Genomic DNA, 14,758 nt, shown 5'->3' on the forward strand with positions numbered 1-14,758 from the left:
CCCTGCCGTCATGGCGACCGCAGCGGCACCCCCTTCCCGCCACCACAGCGGGGAGCGGACCCCGGCGCTGTGCGGGCTCCGCAGCAGGTCCCCACGCTCCCCTCTCCTGCTGTTTCAAATTCTGAGCGTTTTTCCCCACGGTTTTCCTGACGGGGTTGAGGGCAAACGGTGCCAAGTGTGCAGAATCAGCATATGGCGACTGGCAAGCAGGAGCACCCCTGTGGCCACCAGAGCTCCAGCACCCATGGGACGCTCTCGAGGAAGGGTGCTGAGGGGCTTGATCTCAAATTTTTCTGAAAAAAAATTTTGTTTAGAACCAGATTTTTTTACACGAGGGCTGCTGAACAGGCAGGGTGCAGTAACTACATGTTCAGAAGAGCACTGATCTCCCGCAGCGCTGAGTTTCCGGTGAAATGCTCACCTCGAGACACATATGGCATTTAATGGCAGGAAAATGGCAGCAGGTGGTTTACTGGGCAAAAAGAAAAATCTTCCAAAAAAACCAGTCATTTCAGCAAACATGATTTTTAGCCATCCTCAAAAACAGGCTGCTTTATCAAGGAATAAAGACAAAGAGGAATGTCTAACAGGCTTTTACTTTTTGATAAAAATCAGCTCAGTCCCATATCTGTACCAGAGGTTAATCAAGTGACCTGTTAAAATCATGTCCCTGGTTTCCATTCTTAAACCAGTTGTTTCTCTTGAAGCCACCGTCACCTTGCCTCCCATTTCCAAACCTGGAGAACCCCCGTCCTGCCTCCTGGGGGTACTCTTCCAGCTCAGGCAACTCCTTTGCCACTGACAGTTGCCAGCGCCTGGTGTCCCTCCACTGTTCCTGAAACAAGACCAATGTAACATGACTTTAAGTGCCTGCAGGTGTCTCCAAGGTACCCTATATTATTAAAAGCAACACTGAATGCAAAGCCATTTCCACACAAAACCCACCCTCACCAAAATAGATAGGCAGATCCCTCTTGGGAGACAACTCGCAGTCCTGTGACAAAGGATAAACGATCACAAAGGAACGAGAGGGAGTGAAGTTGACAAGAGAACTAGTTAACTCAAATACACCGGAGAGGTCAAAACCCAGAGTAGCCAAAGAACATAGGATTTTATTTAATAAAATCAGGTAATATAATGAGAACTGAAATGAGAAAGAGGCATGATGGTATTTTCTAATGACTGTGCTGTGCTCTTTCTAGCAACTGTATTGTCTATGCAATGTCCTTGTTAAAACACAAACCTTATCCTCCCAAATCACCCTATATTCAATCCTATATATGGCAATCACCAAATTCCAAATCACCAGGTTCCAAAGCCAATTCTGGCTACAAAAACATACCTGTACATTACTCAGTTCGCCAACAGGGATATCAAAGCACACCCCCTATAACAGGGGAGAAAAAAAAAAAAAAAGAGGCATTTGCTTTCCAAAGATATATCCAAGAACAGAGACACACAACTCCAGACAGGCAGCACCCACAACTGCTCATACACACTAACTGTAGAAACCATGGTCTTTTGGGGGAAGCTTTTTATAAGCTGAAGAAAAAAAGCAGTTAAAACACAAAAGCTCAAAATGCAGATTCAAATGCTCTGTGCTGACAGCAGCATTGCCTGCAATCAGCCTGTTTGAAAGTAACACAGGCGCCATCTGGCACCACAAGCTCTCTGAGAACACACTTGCACAGGAGACAAGTGTCAGAAGCCAGGCTGACAGTCAGGTGAATACTGTACTGATCAGGTCAGGCAGTCAGTCACTGCCCTGCTCTACAGCTGTCTTTTCAGTGCAGTAGTATGTAGTGTTAGCACAAGTTTACAATGAAAGAATAAAGGTCACAACAACCACTCCCACTATATATATATCTCTGATGCTTTTTGGTTTTTTTAGGAGAGAGTTCCTGCATTATCATTTAGGAGCAATGTCTCCATTCAAATAAGTGTCTTTTAAAATACTCAACTAGCTGTGAGGTTTTGGTTTGTTTTTTGGTTTTTTTTTTACACTGTATACATAGACAGCAGTTACAGGGGGCCTCATGATCGGTTACCATTTTCTGAGAAATGAGATTGAGTAGGGATAGAGTGAGGTATCAATATTTGTATACTGGTACTTCAGAACTCCTGCCTCAATCACTGCAAAAACTGGCCATATGTGTACACACACACACACACACACCCTCCTCCCCCAAGGTTGGGCCATCTTACCATCTTCCCCTTGAGGAAACGCATTGCAGATACTTTGGCATCTACTTCCTCACCAAGCTGTTCTTTTAGTCCTCGCCAGGCATAGCTCATGGTACGCATTTCTATTGAACACTTTAACACCATGGTCACAAAGCCCTTCAGGAAACAGAGAAAATCATTTACAAGACTAAACTTTGTTGGACAGCCTGTAACTCACTAATGAACTATGCAATAACTTGTTATTGTAATGTAATATTTAATCCTAAGAAATCAGCTTCCCAAAAGTGAAGCAACTAAAAACCTCCTAAGAAGCTGAAGGCATCCATCTAACCCAGGATTGCCCATTGATATAAAGGCCAATAGCATTTCTGTATTTTAGCCAGAAGCAGACACACATTTATTCAACACATACAGAAAGTTGCTGCTAGAAAAAGGGTAAAAAAAACCCCAAACTGATACAAGAAGCACAGTCCAGTCACATGCTATTTCCAAAACTGTGTTGCAACGCAACGAATTGGGACAAGTTCTCCCTAAATGCATCAGAAAAAGGAAGGGTTGTACTTTTCTTCTGTCAAGATCTCTTGGAAATCAGGTAATCACATGCTAGATTTACTTGAAATATTACAGAGATGTAAAAGCTTCCTGGGAAGGGAAAACTACAATAGCACGAACCAATCTACTAGCTTGTAAAATGTTATTAGTTAAACTCTTTTAAAGCATCAGTCTTCTGTCACTTAGATCTCCGGAGAAATTCTTTTAACTGTCATTACAAGAAAATTTACTAACTGATTTTGAATTTCTCTGGTTTCCTGCAGAGTACCAGTAAAAGCTGATTTCAGTTAAGGAACGAGCAACAAACCAGAAGCTGGGGATAACAGCTATTCAGATACCCTACTGAAAGAGCCTGAGAAGAAGATGCCACACTTGGACTGGACACAAGCAATTCATTTATCCATTCTTGTTAACACACGTATAATGTTATTTACCGCAGTTGAGTTGAGTAAGGAGCGCTGCTGTATGTAAGACGCCCCAGAAATATGGGCTAGAGCTGCAGCCAGGGCAGCAACCGCCCCTTTTTCGTCTATGAGCTCTTGAGCAGATTTCCTGAAGTAGTCTACTGCAGAAGGAGGAATGGCCTCCAACAACCTACATGGTGACAACAAAAGTTTAAGAGATCAGCAAAGGCCAGTGTGAAGTGCAGTCATGTTTAAGACATAGACTTCAGAGAGCTTTCAAGATTAACGAATTATCTCTAAAAGCCTTGGCTATCTAGTGAAGCTCATGCTTCACTACCACTCATTTAACTCAACACCTTCAGGATGCTGAATACCCACCTTCTCTGTTCATTAAGCCAAGCCTCCTGAAACATGTTCAAAACTGAGGATGTACAACGTGGCACGTTTGACAGCATTGATAAAAACATCAAGGGAAGGCTCTAAATATCAGCATTCTTAAGGCCGTACCCAAGAATCCACAAGAAAGTGTTGCCAGCAAACCCAAGAATCCTTTGCTTTTACTTCACAAGGAAGAGAAGCAAACCACTACAATGCCACTGCTGGGCTGGAGCAAGGCACTTCTTGCTCTCAGTGCAAGCTGATTAAATTGGTTACTTCTGGGAGAGGCAGTGAAAGCAAGCTGGGAAACCGAGAACAACTATTTTTCTAATGCTATTTTTGGTACACCAGCACCTCCTACCATTTTTCAGTACGCGGTGAACCCAACACCATGCCCATGATCTCCTTTACACTGGTCAAATCCTCGCTAATTATAATAATCTCTGTCAATGCAATTTCCACCAGTGGGGGAGCAAGTGTAAACAGAGCTGCATGGGATAAAAAACACAACCCTTGAGAATAAAATGATACAAAGAAACATAGCACAGGACTACAACACCCTCACTACAGCAGAGTAACTCCTCATTATACTAAGTATTGCTCTTTAGACACTGCTACTGTATCACCTCAGCAGACAAAATCAGTTTCCCCTCATGACAGTAATTCCCTGTTCTGCTATTGATTTCTGATGAGATAAACGAAGGTTAATTTTTGCAAGAACTTAAAGAACATTATGTTCTATGAAAAGGTCTACATTCAAGCACACTGAGGTTTATTGATATCATCTTATGAAAACAAGTCAGTGTCTACATGCAAAGCAGCTTATTTTTACGACATAGGCAAAGACATGCTCACATACAGGTCTGATCTCTTAAAGCTTTGCATTAACAGCATTGCTGTTGGTAACATCTCTAGACATCATCTAAGAACAGGCAAATAAACTTACTTTTTGGCATCATTACTTGAAGCTTTAATTACATCTGTAGCAGAGGGAACACCTACACGCTTAAATGTAATCCCCTGAAATCAAGAAAACAAATTACAGTTAAAAGTATTTTCAGCACTCTACAACTCAACCCTACCTAAGTAATTTTATTGAGACCTCTAGTTACTGTTTAGAACATCAACACAGCCTTTATTTAACTTATTTCTAAAACTAGAATAAAGCTTTTAAGTTCCCGCCTTTGTTAATCTGGAGCTACTTTACACCAATTTACATGCAGATTGTAATGGGAGGCACGGTCTCCTTCATGCATTCCTGTCACAGTCTGCCTGCTGACATCAACAGAGTACTGCCAACATGGGAAAACTCATGAGACGTTGGAACAGGTTGATACAAAAGCATTTAGAAACACTTACCAAATATCAACATTTTAGGTCTCCTAGTCTATAGGACATGAGTCCAATACTGGACTCATAAACAGCCCACGGTTACAAAGTCTAACAGTGGCAAAGTCTTTTTAGGAGCTGAATGATTTCATTAAGCAGAGGTCTGAGGTACAACTCACCGCTTTGTGCTCAACTTGTTTCAGAAGATCTTCTTCTCTTCTCTGAAATAAACAAATGCAGATCCCGGTCCGGCCAGCTCGACCCGTACGTCCAGAACGATGGATGTAGGAATCAACATCCTTCAGAAATTCAGATTAACATGAGAAAACGTTATCTCATTTAAACTGTTGACGTTTATACATTGTAAGAGAGAAAATGCAAGCTAAATTCTAATTCAGAAGCCTAAGCAGTGTCTCTATACCCAAACTTGTAACTACACACAAACCACTTGGGTTTGCGTGTGCTACCTTGCCCAAGGTATGCTGCCTCAGGTTTAACAAACACTGTTGACATAAGTTTTCTTAAAATAAAAAGCTCCACTGGAGTTTCAAAAGAAGAAAAGGCAGTAGGAGTATTTTAGAATTGTTATGACACTCAACAATGTTCAGAAGGGATTCAGAAATGCTGAAACAATGTCAAAACCTATCTTACGACTTTCCAGAGTAACTGAAAACCATCACTTCTACTTTAATCAAAGCTCAACATATAAAAGCTTAACTAGGAAATTCTAGGCCTGCATTTTCAAAAAATCCACTTCGTTTGTGAATCAGAACATACTTCTGGTGAAACAAAGGAATAACCCACTGTTCTGCCACAAACAAATAAATTACAATTTTAGTTTCCCCTAACGACTTACTTTTGGTGGTGAACACTGTATAACAAGGTCAACCTCAGGAATATCCAAACCACGGGCAGCTACATTTGTTGCAATCAGAACTTCAAACACACCATTTCTAAAGCCTTTTAATGTAACTTCTCTCTGTTTCTGTGGAATGTCACCATGCAATGACTGGGCATCCTGTCAGTGAAACAAACCATTAAGATGTCATTTAACAGGGGAGTCTAGGCTGCAGTATCTAGAGACATTTAATTACAAAACCCAAAACATTGTGCAGAGCAACAGGAAATAATTATGCTGCTGATACCAAAGGAATATAAAGCATCCTACTTTGTAGTTTGATCCTTCTCTGCGACAATAATGCTCATAAGCAGTAGTTTTACCATAATGTTATTATTTGTAGCATACCAACAGCAGACTGTACAATTTGCAGTCTGCCATGCCAACAAGGGCCCACTTCAGCTTTCACTTCCACTGAAACAAATGGAAGCAACTTTACTTAAGCAGTGCTTGTCAAGATCTAGCAGGACACTTCGCTCCCTTCCCTGGGAAGCCATCCCAAAACACACAGAAGCTGAAGCGAGGTTTTCAGGGCGCTCCCAAACCCTACAGGTGATCTGAATGACCTTCACTTTTAATGGGACAAGCAACAGACCAAGTGTTTGAGAAGGAGAAAGAGGATAGTCACAAGCTCAGAATTCAAGTGAGTAACATTCTAAAGCAGAACTTGCTAGCATAAGAGAAAAACGCGTCACATACTGACACAAGAACAAAATCCTTGGATTTACTGTAAAAGCAGTAGGGCTAACAGACAAAAATTGTTGCTGCAAGATTTTAATGTGGATGGTATATGATATTTATCAAATACTGGGCAAACCATGTATTCCCACCACTGCTCTTTCACCATAAATTAGAATTTAGTATCAAACAGGATTTTCTCTGAAAAAAATCCAGCACCTTTCCCCACTCTCAAAAAAACAGGTGCTAATTCAAGCAAGCATAGAAAACCTGCTCAATGTATCACCTGAGGTCTGAACAAACTATTAAATGACCTTCCAAGGACAACAGGACATTGTGTTCTACCACATTAGTTGGATTTTCCTGAATACTGACTGTCCAAAGAATAAAAGCCATTAAGAGATGGGAATCCAAAGAGCACACTAACATGAGATGGAATATATGCACTATACTAGCTGCTGTTTATTACCATTATTACTATCTCCTGGCTATTCAGCATAAGCTGCATATTTTCCATTGATCCAGTCCTGCATGATTTTAAAGCCAAAGGAATAAATTCATAATTGCAGTCAAGAGGGTATTTTAATTGCAAAGCTCTACTTTCAGAAACAGCTTTCATAAGTCTTAAAACCACCCACAGAAACAACTTCATCCACACAGTTGCAACCTCATATTTATTTCAGGACATTCAACCCCTGAGCATCCGTAACTGCGGCTCTCTGTTCAGACCCCAATACCTGTTTGAGAGAAGCATTCATAGCCAGTTCATTTGCTTCCTTTTTGGTCTCACAAAAGACAATGGTCCGCCCGTGGCTGCCACTGTAGACTTGAATGATATCCCCAAGAACTCCTGCTCTCTGAGATGAACGACACTGTATAGCCAAGTGCTGTTTAGGAAAGAAACATGATAAGCATCCATGTTAAATCTAAGCCACGCACAGGACAGACAAAATGAACACAAAGATTTTTTTTTTAAGCTTGCAAACTACTGCCCCCATATGAAAGCTTTGCTTAAAAAATTTGTGTGTCAATCATGTGAAAGGTCATTCCACACCCCCATTTGTAAAGTCAATACAGAACCCATCTCATCCAGACCACATGCTCTCAGGACCTGCACTGCTCTGCAGCAGAATCACTCACTTCCACAGTCGTGGCAGTCCTTTGAGTTTTCTTTCCAATCAGGTCAATCTGTTCATATTCATCTTTCATGTATTTTTTTGCTACATCATATACCCATCGTGGACAAGTTGCAGAAAACAGCAGTGTCTGGGGGTTGTTCTCAGAATCTGGAAGGAAAGGCCACTGATTTCAGTCATCACAACAGACTCTGAAACTTGAGAACTGATAAAAAAGCAACAGAGTCGCTCTCAAATTGAGAGGTTTATATGTGCAATAAGTCAGCTACAAGAAGAAAACTTAGAAGCAATGAAAACATTTTTAATACCCTTTAGACACCAGAGGCAAAATTACAGTAATTTTAACTGGACCAAACTCAATCCTTCATCCTGCCTGAGAAGAAATGCAAGACATGTTTCTAGATCATCTGCTAAAAATGGTTTAGACTGTGCCAGAAGTCCTCCCACATACCTGGAAGTACTCGTCTCAATCCCTCCTTGTCTGCTATTCCAATACTAACTAGCTGTGCACAGTATGGTTATGTGCAAAGGAAAAAGGCAGGCTAAAAAGGACACTCTGCAGACCGGGGGGAAGAATTACATAACAAGATAGATTACCCCAGGTAAGAACAGTTTACCAAACAGTATCTTGAAAAAGTTTAACCTGCCTTCATAGCTCCACAGGATCAGACAGAAAGAAACACACATTGCAAAAGAACGCTATTATTCCCTGCAATTTATTTTCCAGTTTGAAGAAAACTTTTAAGATTGAATAATTATGACAACTCTTCCAAAACCTATACAGATTTCCTTTTTTAGAAGATTATCTGTACTTTTTGGCTGTCAGGACAAAGACCAACTCTGCAGAAATGGGGAGAACATAACAGTCAAGTAAAAATGACAGTGGCTGTGCTGGGTCAAACCTAAGATCCATAAAGCTCATATACTCTCTCCAACAGTAGCCAAGTGCGGTTAACAAAGATGTGAAGAAACACTGCCAGCAATCAGCTTTTTGTGGCTTCCAGAGCCAGAAGTGATACCCTTGCTTCTAGTAACCCTTGGTATTTCTACTTCCAGTAATTCAAGTCACTTTTCAAAACTTTTGGCATTAGTACAACATGGCAAGGAATTTAACAGTATTAAAATAACCTCCTTCTGCTCTGTACCTGCTACCTGGTGGTTTCGCTGAATGCCCATTACATCAGAAAAGAGCAAATATTCCCTAGTTGTCAACTTTGTGTGACCACAAGTGTACAGACACATCATAACCCTAACCCTATGCTCAGTCACCTCTCTCAGGATGAAGAACACTAGGGCTTAGGGAGTTGGGTTGGGTTTGTTGCTTTTTTGCCGTTTTTTTTTTCCCCTCTCCCAGAGATGCCATTCCAGCCCTTCAGCCATCTGTCACCTTGCTTTGAACCTTTTCCAACTCTACCTTACCCCTTCCTCTGAGGTCCAATACTAGCGTCACACAAAGGATTCAAGTTGAGGGTGCACCAGCAGTTTTCAAAGTAGCATAATTGTGTTTTCTGCACTGTCCTCTATTCCTCTCCTGATGTCAGAATTTACCTCTTTTATAAGCAAATCCTAAGATTTCTTCCACTTGTTCAGCAAAGCCCATGTCTAACATGTGATCAACTTCATCCAAAACAACGTGCTTCACGCTGGAAAGTTCCAGCTTGCTGTTCTGAATGTGGTCTTTGATCCGTCCAGGAGTTCCCACTAGAATATCAATGCCACTTTTAAGGAGATCAACTGGAAGAAAAGACAGAAAAACAAGGACAGTGTCAGAATGCTAAGAGACAACAAGGTAAAAAGCTACCAGTACACAGCAACACTTCTAATTTTAGAACCAAAAAACTAATGCCCTTCACTTTAATCTCTGAATAAAGCACTACGTCCAGTCCGAGTAGCAAACAAGTAAGCTTAATGGCGGTCCAAGTTGCTCTGTCAGGAATACTGGCTAAACCACAAGCAAAGTTACAGTAAGAGACACCAATTTCCAAGCAGCAATGAGCTGGCATTAGAAAATTCCGGAGCTTTATCACAGAAGAACGCTTTAGTTTTTCAGCTAAATTCTTTTTCACAGCTACCTCTGGAGAGAAACAGAACCACACGCACATACACAGTTCTCTCTTTTCCTTGGACAGTCATCTAGTCCCAGTATATGTCCACACAAAAACCACACAAACACGCAATAAAGAAGAAACTAAAAGGACTTTGCACTTTGCAGACCTACAACCACTCTTTTAAATAAAGATTTATTGGAACTAAAATAATTCAGCCCAGGCTGTATGCTTCCTTAGAAAGCAATGTCATGGTTCCTGACTGAAGTGAAACTCTGAGGGGGGAAAAAAAGACAGTTTTATTCATGGAATGCATTTGGAGAACGTCAACTCCAACCCAGTCATAATTCCTTAGCATTTACTTACGCTGTGCTTTATATGGAGTTCCTCCATAAAAACAAGCCACTGACAGTTTCCTGGTGAGATTCTTGAAGTCTTTGGCTACCTGAGTGGCCAGTTCCCTGGTTGGAACAAGAACCAGCACCTGGAGGGAGTGAAAAGAGACAAAAATGCAGCTGTGCTTGGGAGAGGGTGCTAGGAGAAAAGGGTTTACTTCATGTCAAACAGCTTGTACTCCCATTCTTATTCTACACTTGTTGCAGAGGTGCCCACAGCTCCCCACCAACTCAGGAATATTTCCTGCCATCTGGAGCCTGCACATCACAGCCTCGTAGCCAGTAAGAGGAAACAAGGCAAAGCATTACAAGACAACAGAGATGTACAACAACAATTTTTTTTTTCTTAAGTTAATGCCAGATAAAATAGACACTGCAGTAACATTACCAAGGACAATGAAGGTGCAGTTCAGCATTAAAGGACAGGAACAGTCACTAAACAATTTGGAGTAGTAAGATCTTAAAAGATACATAGCATGATGCACTCTAGCCATATATCCTCTTTCTCCACCTACCTGCCTTCCTCCAGTGTCTATCCTTCCCCCCTCCATTTTGTTTTAAGAATGAAATGATAAAACAAAGGGCTGAATTCTTCTCTAGAAATCTTTCAGACAATAAGATTTTAAAACTTACATCACTTTTAAAGTTAATAAAATAGAAGGATGAAGTAAGCAACAAATCTGCACACTGTAACAGTTTTCAGTCTAATGATAAACATATACACTTCATTTGTGTGGGAATATGATATCTGATCACAAGTATCTCGTTACCAATTCCATCTCATGCTTAAATAGAAATGTAAACACCACTTGCACCCATTAAGTTGAGTCTTCAGACATGAGGGAAAAATAAAAAACCAAAAGCCTTCAGTTATCGCTGTGGAATTTATAGTGAGAAACAACTTCAGTGAATGGAGAGAAGTCCAGCTGACTCCACCACTACCTGAGAAGAGGCAGGGGATTCAACCCCAAAGCTGCACGCTAACTTCCTGAGGATAGCAGTCTCCCAGATAAGGTCACAAGGAACCGTAAAAGTGAAATGTGTTATCACTGTGATGCTGCAAAACCTCTATAACATTGTAGCTCCTGATCTGAGCAAAGCATTCAGTATTACAAACACCAATAAAGGAGAAAGAAGTCCAAAAAAAGTCCCCAAAGCAATTACAAAATCACTTTTGAAAACTGCCATATTCTAAGGTTTTGGTGTTAACCCTTAAGTGGTAAGTTACTTTTGGTGAACGGCCTCTTCTCCCATCTTGTGAGACACTCTGAAGTTTTTCAGTCAGCGGAAGAGCAAAAGAAAAGGTTTTCCCGGTTCCTGTTCGAGCTTGAGCAATTAGGTCTTTGCCGTCATATATGGGCTGAAAAGTCTTCACTTGCACAGGGAACAGGTATTTTACACCTCGAGCTGTAAAATAATTCAAAGAGGTTCATTAAAAGGTGCTGATTCTACTGAATCAGCTGAACAAACAATTAGAAGCCCTCATATATAACTAGTCCAAATGTGTAGGACACATCATGTAAAATCCTGTACACAACAGAAGGTGCAAGTTAGAAGAAATACACATCTGTGTGTTTTCTCTCCTACTCTAGATCAAAAAGTATTCCCCCTTAAACACACAGCTGAGTATTCACAATGAAATAAAGCCCTCTTTATGATGTTTGGCATAAGACAACCAAAAGGAAAGAAGATTAAAAAAAAAAAGTTTTTTCTGATGCAGCCCAAGATTTTGTGGTAGCTTGGTTTTGAGGGCAGGGGAGGAGGTGATGGTTTTTATTTTAAGATATTCTAAAACTCTCTCGAGATTTTGCACAGTGGAAGTGAAACAGTCCAAGGACAACGTAAAGCAACTAGGATAATTGTCTGGGAAACAAGAATTGCACAGTTTCCCAACAGAGAGAACAACAAGAAATCTACAGTGGTTACATCCACAATAAAACTAATCTAGAGGAGATATGAAAATACCTGGAAGTATGAGAATAATCAGAGACAATCTGTTCACAGGAGCCAAATAGTCCTCATATATGAAACACCATTACATGTATTTAAGAACCGATACTGTAGACAGCAGATACCAGAATTAAACTAAAGATACATAGTAAGTAAAATGATACTGATGAGAAGAAAACCACTGTCTCTAGAATGTATATGTAGGAATAACCACACCATGGAAGAATAAACTCCCCTTAAAATGACAGAACTTGAAATGGAACAAAACAGAAACTCTGTTCCTACTAACAACAGCAGATTCTTTGAATCTCCAGTGAGCGCTCATGTGTGTGTTCTTACTCCACAATATATGTAAGATGATTTAGGACAATTTACCCTTGGCTTCTGTCTCTGCTTGCATGGGTAGCAGAGTGCAATTCTGGACAAACACTTACAGAAATTTCTTTTGCTACATTAACTAACCTTTGAGAAGGTTGATAGTGTTTTGGGAGAGAGGAAAATTGGAGAAGGCACCTTCTTTTGCTTCTTCTGTCAGCTCCTAACAGGATAAAGGAAAAAAAACCCAGCTTATTACCCCTAAGAGATGAGCAAATAACTTACCCTACATAGGCACACAAGAAAAGTTGTGCATTTACTTTATCACTGCAGTTTTACCAGCTACCTCCTTTCTGTTTAAAGAGAAAGAAAACCCTTGTGATACAGGTACTTCACAAACAAAAACATAATCACAGCATAAAGTGGGAAACTTGAATCCAGCCACCCTGTATTAGAAGACAAGACACACTGACACAGGCTGCACCAGTTAGCATGACAGAATTCCTACAAGTGAATCCTGTTTTTACATCAGTCTTAAGTAAAGACTTCCTGCCAAAGGTCTTACTGCTCGTTACCTGCAACAACTTGTTCAAAACCACGACTATTGATATCTCATCCCTAGTTCAGATATACCTGCACCACCTTTTAAGACCTATGGCAAACAAAAGGGAACAACTGCCCCTTCTGTGTGACCTTACCACATTATGGACATATGCTTGGCAAGTCAGGAAAGGGAAACTACTTGTTAAAAATCTTAACTGGAGTCCACTGAAATAATTAGAAAACTGTTTTTCACAGCAAAACATATTTGGTGTCACAATTCACTGTGTGAAGCAGGAATTTCCCTCTAAATCACACCTACTCAGTATACCACGCAAACAGCTTACTTAAAACTATTTAGCTTCTATTTCAAAGATCTGAGAGATCGCATCATTACACCCAATGTACAAAAAGCACTCTCTTGATCCACATTCCCATCTTAAACACAAGAGAGAACACTACCCACAGAAGGCTCTATACAGGGGAAGGCAAGCTTGCAGGGCCCTCTCGCATGCACATGTGAGGCTAAGGGTGAAATCTGAACAGGAAGAACTCCAGAAGTGGGAATTAATGAGGATAACCATGACCTTCCCCTACAGGACACCTTGCCAAATACTTCTTCAAAGGGTCTGCCAGGGGAGAAAGTGCTGTCACAGCACAAAGCAATGCACATTTCTGGGATGCTGACTGCCTGTGCAGCAGGGAGAAACCCTTGTGCTGCAGGACACAAAACAAAGTTGCCACACAAAGATGAGCTAGCGCACGGAAACTGCTTCCTGCTAGCTAGCCTCCTCCACTGCAGGATAAGCTACTCCAAACGGCTTGGCATTTACAACGAGGAGGAAAGCACAAGGAGAGACAGCTGCCATGTGTTGGTGCATGTACTGCTGTGCTTCACTGTGCTGGTTTTGGCTGGGAGAGTTAATTTTCTTCATGGTAGCTAGCATGGGGCTTTGTTTTGGATTTGTGCTGAAAACAGTGTTGATAACACAGGGATGTTTTCATTATTGCTGAGCAGTGCAGACACAGAGTCAGGGCCTTTTCTGCTTCTCACACCACCCCACCAGCGAGTAGGCTGGGGGTGCACAAGAAGTTGGGAGGGGACACAGCCGGGACAGCTGACCCCAACTGACCAAAGGGATATTCCACATCGTATGACATCATGCTCAGCATATAAAGCTGGGGGAAGAAGAGGGAAGGGGGAGGACATTCAGAGTGATGGCGTTTTGTCTTCCCAAGTAACCACTACACGTGATGGAGCCCTGCTTTCCTGGACATGGCTGAACACCTGCCTGCTGATGGGAAGGAGTGAATGAATTCCTTGTTTTGCTTTGCCTGTTAAACTGTCTTTATTTCAACCCACGAGTTTTCTCACTTTTACCCTTCTGATTCTGTCCCCCATTCCGATTCTCTCCCCCGTCCCACTGAGGGTAGAGTGAGCAAGCGGCTGTGTGGTGCTTAGTTGCCGGCTAGGGTTAAACCACAACATTCACTCACCCGCAGATTGGGAGGAAATGGGCATGGTGCCAGGTGCTCCCTGATGCCCAGGACCAGGTGCTATAAATCTAGGGGAACTGCAGCAAACACTACGACAGCAGCCTAATGCTCCCACAGCCCTCGCACCCCACACTTGTTGCCAGCAGGACTTTAATTAGGCAAGACAAGGGCTCTGCTGGCAGAGCATTACTACCTCGACGTTGCTGTCCTTCTCTCCAGCAGCTGCATCACCGGATGCGCTCTGGGCTGCCGGGGATGTCACATCGTTGCTTACAGCGGAGGAAGGTTTCACCGTATCCTTGGAGCCATCACTCTCTCCAGCCAGACCATTGCTCTTTTCCTTGACTTTTTTTGTCTTCTTGGGCAGGGGGGGCTCAAGGTCACCAGCACCCAGCCCGCTCTCCTCGGGCTGGGCCTGCTCGCCCTCGGCCTTACCGCGCCGCTTCAGCTTCTCCCG

The 14,758-nt window shown here is 41.8% G+C and overlaps 1 protein-coding gene across 1 annotated transcript in view; it reads right to left on the minus strand.

Annotated features, from left to right (window-relative positions):
* Positions 1-577: 577 nt before the first annotated feature.
* Positions 578-14,758, minus strand: part of LOC103918609 (nucleolar RNA helicase 2-like) — a 14,997-nt gene continuing 816 nt past the window's right edge. The window contains exons 2-15 of the mRNA XM_009325988.1: positions 14,495-14,752; positions 12,412-12,487; positions 11,228-11,406; positions 9,971-10,088; positions 9,108-9,293; positions 7,564-7,709; positions 7,161-7,310; positions 5,704-5,865; positions 5,027-5,146; positions 4,465-4,538; positions 3,171-3,330; positions 2,206-2,340; positions 1,343-1,387; positions 578-835 (exon numbers count right to left, since the gene is read on the minus strand). Of these exons, the coding sequence (XP_009324263.1) occupies positions 641-835; positions 1,343-1,387; positions 2,206-2,340; positions 3,171-3,330; positions 4,465-4,538; positions 5,027-5,146; positions 5,704-5,865; positions 7,161-7,310; positions 7,564-7,709; positions 9,108-9,293; positions 9,971-10,088; positions 11,228-11,406; positions 12,412-12,487; positions 14,495-14,752 (2,004 nt within the window). The 3' untranslated portion in view covers positions 578-640. The remainder of the gene's footprint in view (positions 836-1,342; positions 1,388-2,205; positions 2,341-3,170; positions 3,331-4,464; positions 4,539-5,026; positions 5,147-5,703; positions 5,866-7,160; positions 7,311-7,563; positions 7,710-9,107; positions 9,294-9,970; positions 10,089-11,227; positions 11,407-12,411; positions 12,488-14,494; positions 14,753-14,758) is intronic.

This window comes from Pygoscelis adeliae, unplaced genomic scaffold (assembly GCF_000699105.1).
Source record: "Pygoscelis adeliae isolate BGI_AS28 unplaced genomic scaffold, ASM69910v1 Scaffold4, whole genome shotgun sequence".
NCBI lineage: Eukaryota > Metazoa > Chordata > Aves > Sphenisciformes > Spheniscidae > Pygoscelis > Pygoscelis adeliae.